A 16,243-nucleotide genomic window follows, 5' to 3' on the forward strand; every position below is an offset into this window, starting at 1 on the left:
TCAAGACAAAACTACACCAACTGTACAACCATGTAAGAATTAAAATTTTCAATTACTAGCATCAGAAGTAAATAATAGCACTAACATTTATATCTCAATATTTGTTTACAGCTGAAGAAGAGCATAAATTTAATGAGGAGTCGTTGAAAGAGATTAGAAAGTCTGAATTCGAGCATAAGAAAAAGAAAATCAAAATCAAAGTGAGGGCACAACGAAACTTAAGTGACTCAGAGGTTCATTATGTACCCCTTTTCTTAAATATATTATAAAAATATTCATTGGACAAAAATGAATTGTATTGTATTAATATGTAAATTATTTAAATGTATTGTAGGATAATGACATTGTTCTGGAAGATTTGTTATTTGCTGAAGGGGGAGAAAAATTAAGTCCGAAGATTGTAAAAGATTTGCCAAAAGATGATGAAGTAAAGAACTCAGTGGAGGAAATTTTAGACATAAATGTTGAAGTAATTTTTATAACCTTATGTTAACTGCATATAAATTTACATGACTTTTAATAATATATTTTATGATATTTTTTTTCATTCTATCAGGAAAGAAAAAAAAAGGAAAAAAAGAAGAAGAAAAGAGGCACTTATGTCGGTACAATGCCAGAACGAAGATCACTGAGGCTAATGACTCCAATTAGCAGAGCACAGACTGAAGAAATAAAAATTCCAGTAAGAAGCATCTATGTCCTATCTTAATGACATTTATGATAATATCAATTGTATTGACACATTTGCTTACTTCAATTAGTTTAGGTTTTTTAAGAATATATAGTTTACTTTCATTTCTTGGTTGTGATAAGGCTTATGATAACAACACTTTTCTTGATGCTATATATTTTTTCATGTAGTTTGTGATAAAAGATATAGGATTGTACTTTTAGTTGTTAATGATGTCGTCATAATATTGAATGGTACATATATAGGTCATATTTAAATATGAATCTAAAATTAATATTAAAAAACTTTTTGCTTGTTTATTGTATATCAGAGTAGTGGATGTGTAGAAAAGAAAAAGGAATGTTTATTTGAAACTGATAGTGATTTTGAAAAGACTCCTCCAAGAAAATTAGGCAGAAAAGAAAGAAGGACAAACATAAAAGAAAGAATTGAGAGAAGTAAAGCCACTTGTGATGAGGTATTTAATAATTTAATACGTAAATTTATAGTGCTTTAACTCTGACTTTTTCTATTAGTTGATTAAAAAATATTAGTATACCTTTAAGTTATGTACTTTACATTTTTCCTATTATTCTTCTATTAGGCTGAACGTGTAGGGGTATCAAGAGGTAATACAGAAAAATAACAAAGGCAAAAGAATGAAGCAAAAAAAAGAAAAACTCCTATGCAGGTACTTTATATTTATGTTATTTTACAGAAGCTAGAATTCTCATGTTCCTATGGCAACTTTGATATCGGTCAGAATGAATATAATACAGATTTTGTACGACTAAAATATTGATTTTTTTTGTTCTTTCAGGCTGAATATACAAAGGCAAAGAAACAAAGATGTGAAGAATTTGGTAAAGAATCAGAAGATGTACCAGAAGAAAAGCCAAAAATATTATTGGTAAGAGCTTATCCGTCAACGTTCTCAAAAGTTGTAAGTGGACTTTCAAAAGATCAAAAGGAATGGGTGACGAAGGTTGGGTTTGGTCCACTACTATCATTTGAGTTGAGAACCATATCCCGTGAGATTGGAATCAATGTATTATGGTGGTATGACCACAATAACTCTGAAATGCTTTTCCCTAATAATAAAAGCATCAAGGTGGATGAGAAAGATGTAAATTTGACTTTGGGACTGCCAAGAGGTGAACAAGTTGTTCAATTTGAGAAGGATAGATCTGTATATAACAAATGGAGGGCACAATTTAATAAGAAGAGGATAACTGAGTTGATGGTGGCTAATGCAATTGGAATGTCCACAGAAGCTGATGAGAAGTTCAAACAAAATTTCACGGTCCTCATGACAAATCTGTTCATAAGGACGGATAAGACTGCAAATGTCAGCCAATATGCACTCAGATTCAAAGGAAATTATGAAAATACAAAAAGCTTCAATTGGTGCAAACCAGTTTTAGATAATATCAAGGAAGCACATGAGTCATGGTGGAAGAAACCACATTCACAATACTATACGGGTTCACTTGTCTTCCTTCTCGTAAGTAAAATACTAAAATGTTCTCCCATCATGACATATTATTTATAATTGATCTAATTTCTGTTTGGTTTTATATTTCAGTTTCTTTACCTCGATCGAACAAAACATGAACGAATAATTGTAGAAAGGACACTACCACCATTCATTGGATGGAAGACATCATTAATAGCAAACCGAAGCAAAGCTGAAATGTATAATGATAGTTTTGGAAAAGGACAAACTGTAAGTTCAATTTAGAATTGAACGTTTAATTCAATAACTAGCATTTATGTTCTAAAAGTTTATTATAAAACAAAGAGTACTTTATTTAGTGCTTTATATTTGCAGGTTGAAAAATTCAAGGCACAAAACAAAGAAGGGGAATATATTATAAAGAATACTTTATCTGATCAAGATCAATTAACTGATAAAAAAGATAATGACCCAAGTACAGTACATCTTGATAACCAAACTGAGGTATACAAAAATAAATTTCAATTACATTATAGAATCAAAAATTAACATTTTGAATTTCAATTTATAATTTTTTTTGTATAAAATGATAATAGGTGTTTGACAATATTCATGTTGATGAGAAAAATGAGGATCGGCAGCAGAGATTCAAAATAGATCATATTGACATTGTTGAGGAATTTATCAACAAGGTGAATTATCTTCTCAAATGTTTTCCATTTCTCTGTATAACGTATATACAATGCCTGTAATATATTGTGGAATATTCCCAGTGGCACCATACTATGAAATCTGAAGTGTAGTATAAGATTCTATACAGGGATTGTAGTCTAAAATGCCCGTAATATAAGAGTCAAGTTACTCTGTACTGGAGCAACAGTCATGGTTGATAACTGACTCGCTACAAATCAGGTTTGCTCCCGCGGAACATCTTGCATTCTGCAATAAAAATAACTGATACGAAGATCTCGTTTACACACTTTTCAGAGTTTAAAATATACTAGGACCCAGGCAGACTATTTCCCTAAAGCCTCTTTTTTCATATAAATATATATTTTGGCTCTTCTAAATGGAAACATATAACACATTCTTTTTAAACCTTCTTTTTCCAAAAATTCAGTAAGTTTACATAGGTTGGTTGAGTCACGAGTGCAAGGAGACAGAGAGTGGCATAATTTTTTAGGCGGGCGTACTAATGCTAACTATATCTCAAAGCAGGCTAACACAATGTGTATTATTAGAAAATCTTTTGGTTGAGAGATTTATATATCAATAGCACCAATTTGATAAATATTAAGTAATTTGATAATATAGCTTACCAATGTGATATTACGTACATGCATAACTGTTTAATAGAATGTAAGTCACATGGGTCAACAGAAGGAATGTTCTCTAGCAATTAAGCTTAATGAAGATCTGACTTATTAACAACAATCACTTGTACTAAAATGCTAAGCGTGGTGGTGTTTACATACACACCTACATAGGTCATAGTACATAAACACTAACCTTTTGCATGTGAAATATGACATCCATAGATGTCTAGTTATATGCAATTAGCTCTTTTGCATAAGTTAATGGAGAACGAGATATCAAGTTACTGTTAGAATGGTGGCATCAATAAAATTTTGTGATACCATTCATTGGACCTAATGTATCTTAAAGCATTCACTGACAAGGATTAAGTATTTTTAGATCTTCTCATACCTAAGTGATTGTGTCAGATACCAATCTCTGTTCTGAACGTATACAATTCTACTTATCATGATTATAATATGCAGTTATACTAATTTTTGAATATATATTCGGGTCAGTTATTTCGTTCCCAATTTATAAGTGTTGCTTGGTTTTTAATTGTACCAGCGAGCGTAGCTACCAATATTAAGCATTACTAATTATGTATTAAGCATTCATGTATATGTACTCGATTATGCACATGTAATAGTAGCTTTTTTTATTATTCTGTAGTACATAATTGACATTGTTTACAATATTTAATATTTAGTACATGACTGCAAGGGACTAGTATGCTTATTTTACATTACTTACTGTACAGGAATTTGAAGTAAACAATATTTGGAGAACTCCAAAAGAAACAATTCAAGGAGTAAGGTCAAGCCTCTTCATTTCAGATGAAGAGTTGATTGACAGTGATATTATGTCAATTGCAAAGGAAATTGAAAAAAATCATACTAACATTGACATTATCACGGAGCAGGTATAATGTGGTCGTAAGTTTGATTTATACTTTTTTTTGTATTTTACATAATTGTGCAATTAAATTGTTTCTTTTTATGGAACTAGGAAATGATATCACAACTTGAGGTGGAATTAACTCAAATGGAGTCAATCCATGAAAAAATCAAGAAAAGCTTGAAACAAGCTAACACACTTTTCCCAAACAACGAAAAGTGGAAAGAGCTTCAAGAAAAGTTTGCCAAAATAAGTGGAGCTGCAGAAAAAAGGTATAACAAATAATTAAAATAATACAAAATTTTTTATGTATGCCCGCTACAATTCATCCTTGATTCAGGTACTATTAATCTTAAATTTTATTAATCAAATAAAGTTTGTTTTTCTCAATTTTCAACATTTTTTATGTTTTTTTTCTTGTAAGATATATATTGAATATGTAGTTCATTTGTGTCAAATTAGATTCTTATGTTTATACATGATTAAATGTAAGTCTTATGTTTATATCAATTTTAATGAATCTGTATAAAAAGAATATCATATTTTCAGTTTACAAGAATGATTGTGTCTACTCTTTTAACTTCGTTAATGAATATTATGTTTAGTAATTATAACTCATTTTTCACTTTATTATTTTAATTTAATAAGATGACATTAAATTTTTATTTCAGAAACAATATTGAACTACATTGGCCAGAATCAAAGTGCACTCCAAATTTGTGTGTGTGTGGACCTGATTTCTCAGAAAATGACTGGAAAGTCATTGATATATTAGTTCTTAATGATTTTGATAGAGCCTACAATAAGCTACATGACATAGATGATTTCCTTGGGGAACTTACAATTGCTGGTCAAATTGTTGATTTTGTTAGATCTGATAAACAAACTAAAGAAGTAGTGTTCGGTCTCAACAAACTAAGAAGGGAGCACAAAGTCAGCGAATTCCAGAAATCTCCATTTCTCAATCGAACCATTGACTTCAATAGGACTAAACTTACAAAAGCAGAGGATGAAGTTTGGATATGGATCAATGCAAAATCAGAAAAATCAATGTAAGAAAAATATAAATTCTCTTTGATTATGAATTAATAGAACCACTTTATAATTCAGGGAAGAATTTTATATTTTTTGAATATATATTTGTAACACTAATCCATTATTCAGGGAAGAAGTTTTTTTTTTGGAACAATGTAACATGCATAAAGCACCATATCCAAAGTTTGCAGTTTGGCAAAAAGATCTATACAAATGTGGTAGATACATATACAGCCATATTGAACGAGGAAGAAAAATATAGATCAGCTGACTCTCCTAATAGATTCTTCTGCAACACAATGACCACGGTAATAATTATTTTTTATCAACTTGCATAGAATAACATTATACTATGTCATACAACAACCAGTCTATTGTATTTTTTTAAGCTAATATAATCTTTGTAATTGTTCTCCTCCTATATAATATATAATTGTTACCCAAATATCAGACTATGGCATTCAGACTTCTTATTCTTGAACTACTGGTTTTTTATATTACTTGATATATACTGTCATGCAGACAAATTCACACACAGATTAGTAATAGATAGCAAAATATCATTGATCATGCAGTCACGCACTTTTGCACGTAGGAGAGTCATTAAAAACTTAAATTAGAAATAAAGAAACAAAAGAATAACAGAAGCAAGAAGGACTAATATGGAATGCATGTTATTAATACATGGATTTATTTTAAAATATATTCTGCAGATTGGAACATTGACAGCCACAAATCCTGTTCGAGCTGATAGTATGGACAAGCACATGAAATTTGTGAGATTCCGTTCCAATTTGGATTTTGTCCTCAACAGGCATGGAATTAATATCAATGATGTAGACCTGGTAAATAATCAATCATGCAGTTTTAAAATTTGGAGTAAAAAAACTACTATATGCTTTCAAGTTGACATTGCTTTTATTTTCAGATGTTTTTTGCAATCCATTATGTGGAACACTTTTATGTGGTGTGTTTCAACATGAAAAATATCAAGATTGAAATTATTGATAACAATGCACTTGGTGGAAATGTGATATCAATTTATGATGGAATACCAGAGAGTTTGGTAAATATTATAAACTTTTAATAATTAGAAATTGAACTTTAAAATTATCAGATCCTAACATATATTATTCATTATATTATTTTAGAAAGAAAACTTTATTTAGTACTTGGAACAATTTAGCCAAAGAAAGAGCATGCAACTAAAAAATGCTCCAATTGTACGTTTGGAAATGAAGTGGAGGACTGAGAACAATAAAGTAGATTGTGGAATGTTTGCAATGAACCACATGGAAACCTACATGGGGAATGGCTTACGCAACTGGGACTGCAAATTTGCTACTGAAGAGGTAAGGATAACACATATTATCTAATTCGAATCTCAAAATTTCCTTCATTTTCAATAAAGTTTTAGTTTTCTAAGAATAATTTTTTTGATCTCTATTAAACTTCATCTAGGCATTTCATGTTACTAAATACCAAGTCATCTACCAATAATGCCTTAATTATCAAAATCTTACAGTGTGTATATTGTAAACGCAATTATTTAAAATGTCCCTTTTTACAAGCTATCATTTGATTCATCATATATTATCCTTAGTAGGAATTGAATGATCTGTTACAAATAAAATTAATGTAAACTGTGAATGCTACACAGACTTTATGTTGTGCAAAATACTGGTTCGATGGACAAGAAAAACAATATTACTGACTATATATGATTGTAGATGATTAACATGTACTGTGTATCTACTTTGAAAAATTAACTTTAGTGTTTAATATTTTGGTGCAGAATTATGAGCAGAAAAAGCAGATAGAAAAAGCGCGTCAAATATATGTTGCAAAGATAATGCACTCAAAATACAATTATTTGAAGGAGAAGATACTTAAAGAAATCAAGTCAGCATGTCAGACTGTGGGAAATTAGTGTTTGTCATTTCAAAAATTTTGTTAGAATCTATGATGGTGGATACTTTTATTTTCAGACTTAATGTTGCATTGCAAAACATAATCATTTAGTACTTGTCAAAAAAGCTTTCTATTATTTAGTGTTTTCTATGACTTTGCTTTAACTTAGAAAGTATTTCTGCGGCTATAAGCAGAAACAAAACTCATGGTGTCAATCAAATAAATATTGGAGTATTTCTAAAACCCAAAAGAGGAATTTGTGAACCCTAAAGGGTTAAAATTTAATAAATTAATGTACCCAATTGGTTTCTTGGGTTTAGGGCCTAAACTCTAAACCCTAAACCCTAATTTTTCCTTCAACTGTATAACTATCAACAACCAAAGAAAGATTGCCGAAACATAAAAATATAAAACATTCTTTGTGGAAATAATAAAATGACCAGATATTGAATCATAACATTCAAATGTCATTACATTATAATAGCAATCTGGTTATACTGAAAATTAAAGTAAAAATAACGTATCCTATCAGATCATTACATGAAATAGTTCGCTTCAAAAAATAACGATTCACAAATTAAAAATCACAATTCACATTTATGTTTCAATTCCTTTTCAGCACAACATCCTTAATATCCAGATGACATATCAACAAGTATTTGACTGGATGATGGATACTCTTGTACATTACCTGCACAGATAACAAAATAGTGATGAATAAAAAAATAATAGTATCCAACAACAATGCATTGTTAAATAATTTATGTATGAAAATAGTTAAGGCATTGTATAAAATGAATATGTGTATAGACCTCTTGCTAGAATGACTGCTTAACAAAATGAATAACAAAAAAGAATATTAAATAATCAAGAAGTTTAGAATGTTGATAACAAACAAGGTAAATCATATCAATTCATTCAAAATGTTTGCTCAAATACAGGAATCACATTTTCTGATCAACAAAAGATTAAAAAAAATTAAAACTATTATTATTTTGATCAAGGTAAACTTGAAGATAATGAGATCAAAATTTGAATATTGTATACCTTGATTTAAAGTAGTTTGAACACTCTGAAGAGAAGAATTTGTTTGCAGCTGAATTAGTTTGCTTGGACACTTGCGTGAATCATGGTATCCTTTTGAATTACAAGTTTTGCACATCCTTAATTTTCTCTTCTTCCCATCACAACTTAACTCTGCAGGGCCAGCAATCCTTTTTCTGCTCCCTTTGTTATTGCTTTGTAGTGGAGGAAGAACTTTGCTCAAACCAGAAGGCCTAACACCAAAGCACTCTTGAAGCATATCATCTTTCGTAACACCATAAATCTGAAATTTATCAGCAATACTGATTTTTAACGATTTCATCCCATCCAACATAAAATTTAGTCCATCAACATTACTTGAGACACTTCCGAAACAGGCTTGAAATTCTGACGATATTTGTTTTGATGTGTCTCTAATTATAGAACCATTGCTACGTTCTGTTTCTTTACCAAACTTTAATTTAGAGAATCTGAGCTCTGCATTTCTCATCCAACGAGTGCACAAGAATTGCTGAGGTATTCTTTCCACACCCCAAAGACCTAATATATAGAAACAATGTCTACAAAGATAACCCACTCTGGTGAAAAGCTTACACAAGCACTGAACATCATTCTTCAAGAAACTAAATTCAACCACAAAGAATTTTTCATCAAAGCTTTTATCACGAACAACATATTTATTTACACCATCAACAACAATTGGTTGGCTTGCCAAACTAATATGGAAACAACTTGACCTAATCTATTTCTGAACCTTATAGAACATCGAACGAGTGTAAATATGAGACGCATGCTTTTCAATTTGCTTTTTCTGTTACAGATTGTGGAATACATGTGTTTCCATCATTTAGCTTTTTATTTGCTTTCTGCACAAAGTGATTAAAATAAAAGTTCGTGCTTTCTGACCTTGACATGGTTCTAAGCAGTGCACCCATTGGCTTGTCCCTGAAAAAAGCAGGTATCCAAGATTTCCTCATAGAATATATATCTTTCAACCATACATGATCAGTCAATCCAAATTCCTTCAACACAGCATTCCATCCTTCTTTAAATTCAGCTACCGTCAAATGCGATGACCACACAAATTTGTTTAGTTTGTCCATAAAACCAGATTCGGCACAAAAAATAGGACCAACCTATATACAAAATAAAAAAGGCACAGTTACTTTAAGCATTGCAAGTTAATTAATAAATATAAGTCAAGGTAATAAGAATCACAATATATTTGTTTATATGTGCGACAAATAAACAAAAAAAATGTCATTTAAAATAAAATATACCTTGGATGGAAACTTCTGCATTATATGCCACATACAGTATCGATTAACAGAATCAGGAAACACTTTAGCAATTGTAACTTTCATGGCAAGGCACTGATCAGTAATTATGCATTTTGGAGGGCGGCGAAAAACTTTGAGAAACATCTCACATGCCTATGTAAAATTTGTCTCATTTTCAGAATTAAGTAAAGCAGAAGAAAAAGTGGAACTCTTCCAATGATTGTCGACGCCAATGAATGGCACAAAAACCATACCATACCTGAAGTATAAAATAAACAAGAAAAAGTGTATATTAAATAATCAAATTTGACAAAATAAAACTAAAGCATCAAATCTTAATTTAATAAGTAGTAACTGATAGACAGTTTACAATACTTACTTATTAGTACGATATGTCGCATCGAAAGATACAACATCACCAAATACATCATAATTTTTTCGACCACGAACATCAGCCTAAAATAGACGAGTGAGGTGACCATTTGAATCTGTCTCATACTCATAAAAAAACCCTCCATCAGATGTATCCTGTTTGATCTTGAATTTTTGAAGTAACATATCTGCATCATGCTTTCCAATATACAACTTGATATCTCTCATCCAATTTTGAAAATCCATAGTAGTAGATCCAACATCAGAGTATAAACTAAATAAGGAGGTATAGATGCTATGAGCCCTTAAAGCACCAATGTTTGATTTTGCAGTAGCTAAAAGAAAATGCCGCTGAAATGCAGTCATAGTTCTATTCGCACGAAGAAACTCTTTGCCCGACTCAGAAGCTAACAGATGATTGTGGCCCTCAACAAAAGTGGAAATTACATACTTATTGGGGCCATCAGGACCAATGTACTTAAGAATAATTTTCGCATTACAATCACATTTTTTGGTGATTGTATTCCTCTTTCGAATTTGATTACCAACAATATTAGATGCATGCGATGATTCTGATTTTTGAATCAGATTCCTTTATCTTACCAGTTTCATGGGTATCCTGCCTTCCGACAAACAAGATATTTTGACACAGCAATTCTATTCCTCACCTTATGTGATGATTTTCGAACATTAAAACCCCCCTGCCTTCCATATTCAGTGTAAAAATCAAAATATGAGTCAATATCTTTAAATCGCTGACCAATATATGGTTTGAGTTTTAGGTCAGGAACTTTAGGATTCCAAACTTGAGTAGTCCTTTTAAAAGATTCATCAAACCCTTCTATCAACTCTTCAATCATATCATAACCCTCAGAATCACAAAATACTTCAGCCATATCATTATTGTGTGTATTCCCAGCATTTACTGCATGACATTAATAAAAATTAAGAGAGAAGAGATATCAAACATTAACACATAATGTAACAAAAAAGAATATTTATTTCATTATAATAACAACATTCTGCAAAAACAATAATTGGCAACCAAATATATGTGACTTCAAAAAATGACAAAAATCATGATATTGTGTACTACTCAACTTAAACATTATATAGATTTTTCAAAATATAGCACTGAACATGGCTTCCAATAAAAAGAATTCATATTTTTTTTATTCAAGTATAGAACATAAATCGAACTAGTAATATGCAGACATTATAGAATCAAAACTAAATTGATATATAACAGAATATACCAATAACAGTAGTTTGAGTTCATAAATAAGATTATTTAATCTACAAATCATGATTTATTCTATAGTGGAACATCAAATGAACTTATAAAAATTTGTTTACATAGTAAAAAAAAACAACAATTAAACCAAAAAGTAAAATATGAAACTAAATAAAATAATACAGTAGAACCTAAACGAACGTAAAGCTATATTCTTCTCATATAAATGATCAAATTTATATTTCACTAAAAAAGACGGTCATACTTAAATTAGTTAATCAGAATTCATAAAAACTAAACTACTTATTCTTGAATAGCCTCCCTCCTCTCCTCTCCTCTCCTAGGGTTTGTTTATTTTTATTTTCAAGTAAATCAAGGGGCTTCCACTGGTTTTCTCCGGTGGAAAGCCCCAACCCTTCATTCTCTTTTGTCCTTATTAATTTCCCTACAATAAAACCCAATTTTTTGGGTATTTGTGTGTCTCTCCTTTTGGAGTGTGTGTTTTGTCTCTCCTTTTGGAGTGCTTTGTTATGTTTTTGTTTAATTATGGTTGGGTTTATTTCGTGTTGAATCGATTGAGAACGAGTTTATTGATATTCTTGGTGATCTGCAAAGCCTGCGTCGAATCTGGAGCAGTGTTGATTATTGCAAGAGCTCACCTTTCACAACCAAAGATTGTTCATCTTTCACGTGTTTACACTTTCGGCATGTCTATAGCTGGTATCTGGCATGTAGATAGCTGGGGTGTTTTCGGCATGTCTATAGCCGGTGTCCGGCAAGTAGATAGTTGTGGTGTCGTTTCTCCAATCTCAGTGATTGGTGTTTTTGAACATTGGGCTAACAATGGTTTTTATGTGATATGGTCAATTGCGATGTTGCTATTTTCAGAGATGTTGGTACAATTTGGATTGCTCGGGATGTCTTTGATTTCGTTTTTAATTTCAAGAATTTTTAAATTCTATGTGTTAAACGATCAGGAAACAAATCATCTAATTGTTTTTAGTATGATATTTGTTTTACCACCTGGTTCTATCGACAGTTGGGGGTTTGTCCCGACTGTATTATATTGAAGTTAATGAAAGTTTTCTGCATTTGTCAAAAAAAAAAGTTAATCAGAATTCATCAGATTACCTGAATGATCAACCTTTTTTTTTGTTGATTACATTATAGAAGCAAAAATGTTAAATATTAACTGAATTCAATCAACAATTAACAAACATGAATAAATTATATAATTTAACAAAATCTAATCTCTAATTTACTAAAGACCGATACCTAAATTAGCAGAATTATTCAGTAAAATGAAAATTGAGGATTAAATGTGAAAGATGAAAACAATTACCTGAAGAAGACTGAATTTCAATTGTGGAGTCAAAAGTTTGAGCTTGATTTGACGAAGAAGCCATAGATTGCAATAGAATCGAGGAGATAAAAGGAGATTCACTGAGAAACGGTGAAGAGAAATTTGAAGACTAGATCAAAATCACAGAAAAGCAGCAGATTTCGAAAAGAAAGAGCTCGTAGGAAATATTACTAGAGAGAGCTCGTCGGAGAATAACAAAGATGCGTGGATTTGCATGTATATAACTGCCGAGCTGTAGATACAACTGTCTCATTATATTTATCGGTAAGTTTAATTATTTAATGAGAACTAATCTGGATCGTTTATTTATTTTTAATCCAAGGGTTCATATTAAATAAGGGGGTTCTCTCTAAACCTCCATATAAGAGGGCCCTCTCTAGAAGGATGGCCTATATATATATATATATATATATATATATATATATATATTATCGATTAGATTCATTAGTACGAGGCTCGCGGAAAAACAAAATATTGTTGGTCACTTGCTTACAAGTAACAAAACCTTGATAGTCCTGATTCCTGAATACCTAATTACTCGCCCGTCCCATATTACGTTTCCCATTTTTTTTTATATTGTTCATGATAAGCCATTGACTACTAATTTACGTTTAATCTATAAGATCAAATATAGTCATGGTGATGTTGTTGGATTTAAACTTAAATACACTTGAGAGCTCATAATATTGAGTAACAATCCGCCCGCCTGCAGTTACCTCTACATTGAGAACATCGAGCAGGCGTTTGTGGACTTTGCACGGTGGCTAAAACGTGGAAGCCTTGAGAACTTGAAAATTGCGACTCCCTCTAGTACTTTGTACAATTGCAAGGAAATGTCATTTTCTATACTGTATTCTAGCCAATTTTTCTCTAGTATTATTGCATTATATTACACATAATAACAACCCAAAACAAAATGTGCACGCCATATTGGACCAAAGGATGTGCATAATGAACATATAGAAAACAACTACTCCTCCGTTTCAATTTATCTGTCATGTTTGATTTTTTACGATCCAATTGACCATATTTTGATGATATATTTTTATATAGTATATTTCATATAGTAAAAAAATTATACCACTAGAAAGTACATTTAATCTACTTTAATATATATATTTTTTATTTTTCAAAATAATGAAAAAATGAGTTTTATTTACGGTCAAATTTGAGTCAATTTGATCATAAAAAAATCAAACAAGACAGATAAATTGGGACGGAGTACAATTTCGGGTTTTGCATATAATTAACACAACTAAAAGATTCACAAGAGTAAATTCTTGATCAAATGTCTTTACTTGAAAGAATAATTTCATTAGCAAAAAAAAAGAGTAATATCTGGAAATTCAATCGGAATCCAATTTTTTTTCCCGAATTATACGTGACATATTTGTATTAGTGATATCGAGAATGTTTCCTTCATTCATTTACAAAAGATATATCAAAATATTATTTAATAATTTAGGACTTGGATCTTGTCGTTTCAGGGCAAAATGAATATGATCTCGGACCGAGTAAAAAATCAAAATGAAACCAGAACTAAAACTGATAAAAATTGATAAAAAATAATCGCGTAAAACTGTCCCACAAAAAAAAAGAAAAAATAATGTAAAACCGATTTGAACCGAAATCACGTACCGATCCAAAACCCTTGGTGGTTTGTTATTTCTATATAACATGAAGTTTATATGCGTAACAAATTGCAAAAATAACAAATTACACATAACCAGTTTGCGATCAACACAATATTACAATCACAACATATACAAGAAACGAGGCAGAAACAAATATTTTAACAAATTCACCGGCTTACACGAACTAGATATACTAGATATATACCTCTGCTTATCATGATCTTCTCCGTACAACGACACCAGATTTTTGTCACAATTCATTCTCCCAATCTCTCCATTTTTAGCCAGACAGGACGCCGTAATCGCCTTGCTCCAAACTCGACGTATCGGATACGAGACCTTCGAAGTTGGAAGCGAATGAGAGCAGTCGCTGCGCGTCTTGTGCAACGCGCAGCCACAGTTACGATGATACGGGCGGTTCTGAACACCCGTATCATGTCCGGGAATGCAACCGTCGTACATTCCCCGGAAAAGTCCGTCCCCTGCAGCTCCTATAGACATTCTTCTGTCTATAAAGTGCAATGTTACAAAGGTTGTTAGTAATTTGTTAGGTTATATATAGCACTAGTAAAATAAAATGTACTAGTAGTGAGTTGTACACGCTTGTTTTTTCCCTTGCGTATTTTGTTTGACTTGATACTATTTATTTATATTATTTTCTCGTGCTTTTTATTTGAAATATAAAATTTTGGCGGAAGTTTTGGTAAGAGGCTGAGAGTATATGCGGCGTATTTCGTTGTTTTTTAGTAACCTCGAATTTTCTTGCTTTTTGCCAACACATATTTATGATAAAAATCATAGAACTAGAACTATGTCATGGCCTTTGCTCAATTGTACATATTTTATGAATGTTGTTTACAAGTAATTAATGATTTTTGTTATACCTGAATATTGATATGGGCTCTAAACAGACCCACAACAAGAATTGTTATTATTATTGGGCTAAAATAATTGGGTCCGAGTATAAAGTTGAACTCTCGTACCGGTATATTGACCAGAGATATGTACCGTTATGTTGACCAAGACTTCACCAGCTGACACATGGGGATATATCAATAAGATGAGTCATGCCATTATATTACTGAGTGCACATGGCGGCCTCTACATAAACAGTAGGGAAGTCCTGCTCTCGTATCAACATGAGAGGAGTCTTCACCTCATATTTTAAAGAGACTTGAAGAGACAAGTGGGAGTTATTACTGCTATCTCAATTGCACATGAGGTATAACTACAACAATTTATTACTACATGACCCTATTGGGGCACATCATGGAAATATAGCGGGACTACAATATGCTTGGAAGGGCCTCATCGAGGTCAGCACTACTTTCATATTTTCGGGACCACATCACATGACCAGACTCTAAGGGGTTGCATGTGAGGCCTCTAGGTGGTCTCGTGCCTCACCAACGAGATATCTTCGCCTAATACCATGACAACCTATTATAGCCTAATTGGGCTTGGGCCATGGAATAATATGGGCTTTCTACGAACTATCCAACGGTCAACGGACCTGGGCTTTGATGGACCGGGCCAAACCCTAGCCCGTTTAGGTAACTTGTCCTCCAAGAACTACGTGTGGCTTGAACCCCTATAAAAGGGTACGTAGGCCTCTTGTTTGCGGATGATCAATAGTCTGAAAAAAGGGGAGAAAAAATATTTTCTCTCTGGCATTCTTTGAATCAACGAACAAGATCAGCTACAACATTCATCAAAATCCATTCCGTGTTCTTCGCGTTCTTAGCAAAATAATCATATTTTGCTCCGTGATTTCAGCCAACCTCCAAAATATTGTTATACCAAATTCTCCCTATAACAATTTTCATAGTTATGATTTTTTAAACAAGTTTGTAAAATTCGGAAACTGGTTTGTACACGGGTAAATTTTTGAAATACGAGTAACCGGACAATATTCGAAATACACATTTTCAAAGTTCGAGTACTGCTTAGATTCGATTTGATATACTTTGAATTTTTGAACAATATTGCTTTTTTATTATATTTTTATATAGGGAAATAATTAAATAGAAATATTTTTGAAATAAAAACTA

The 16,243-nt window shown here is 31.6% G+C and overlaps 2 protein-coding genes across 2 annotated transcripts; one reads left to right on the forward strand and one right to left on the reverse strand.

The window, feature by feature from the left end:
* Positions 1 to 338: 338 nt before the first annotated feature.
* Positions 339 to 5,375, forward strand: LOC141704687 (uncharacterized). The gene is made up of 10 exons (XM_074507883.1): positions 339 to 469; positions 557 to 682; positions 1,275 to 1,361; positions 1,491 to 2,174; positions 2,256 to 2,396; positions 2,502 to 2,630; positions 2,723 to 2,818; positions 4,183 to 4,344; positions 4,431 to 4,591; positions 5,192 to 5,375. The coding sequence occupies exons 3-10, from the start codon at positions 1,356 to 1,358 to the stop codon at positions 5,373 to 5,375; spliced, it is 1,563 nt and encodes a 520-aa protein (XP_074363984.1). The 5' UTR covers positions 339 to 469; positions 557 to 682; positions 1,275 to 1,355.
* A 2,519-nt stretch (positions 5,376 to 7,894) lies between these two features.
* Positions 7,895 to 9,673, reverse strand: LOC141704699 (protein FAR1-RELATED SEQUENCE 1-like). Its single transcript, XM_074507890.1, has 4 exons — positions 9,590 to 9,673; positions 9,216 to 9,445; positions 8,313 to 9,025; positions 7,895 to 7,956 (listed from the first exon to the last, which is right to left on the reverse strand). The coding sequence occupies exons 1-4, from the start codon at positions 9,671 to 9,673 to the stop codon at positions 7,895 to 7,897; spliced, it is 1,089 nt and encodes a 362-aa protein (XP_074363991.1).
* Between the last annotated feature and the right edge of the window lie 6,570 nt (positions 9,674 to 16,243).

The sequence above is a fragment of the Apium graveolens genome, chromosome 2 (assembly GCF_009905375.1).
Source record: "Apium graveolens cultivar Ventura chromosome 2, ASM990537v1, whole genome shotgun sequence".
Taxonomy (NCBI): Eukaryota; Viridiplantae; Streptophyta; class Magnoliopsida; order Apiales; family Apiaceae; genus Apium; species Apium graveolens.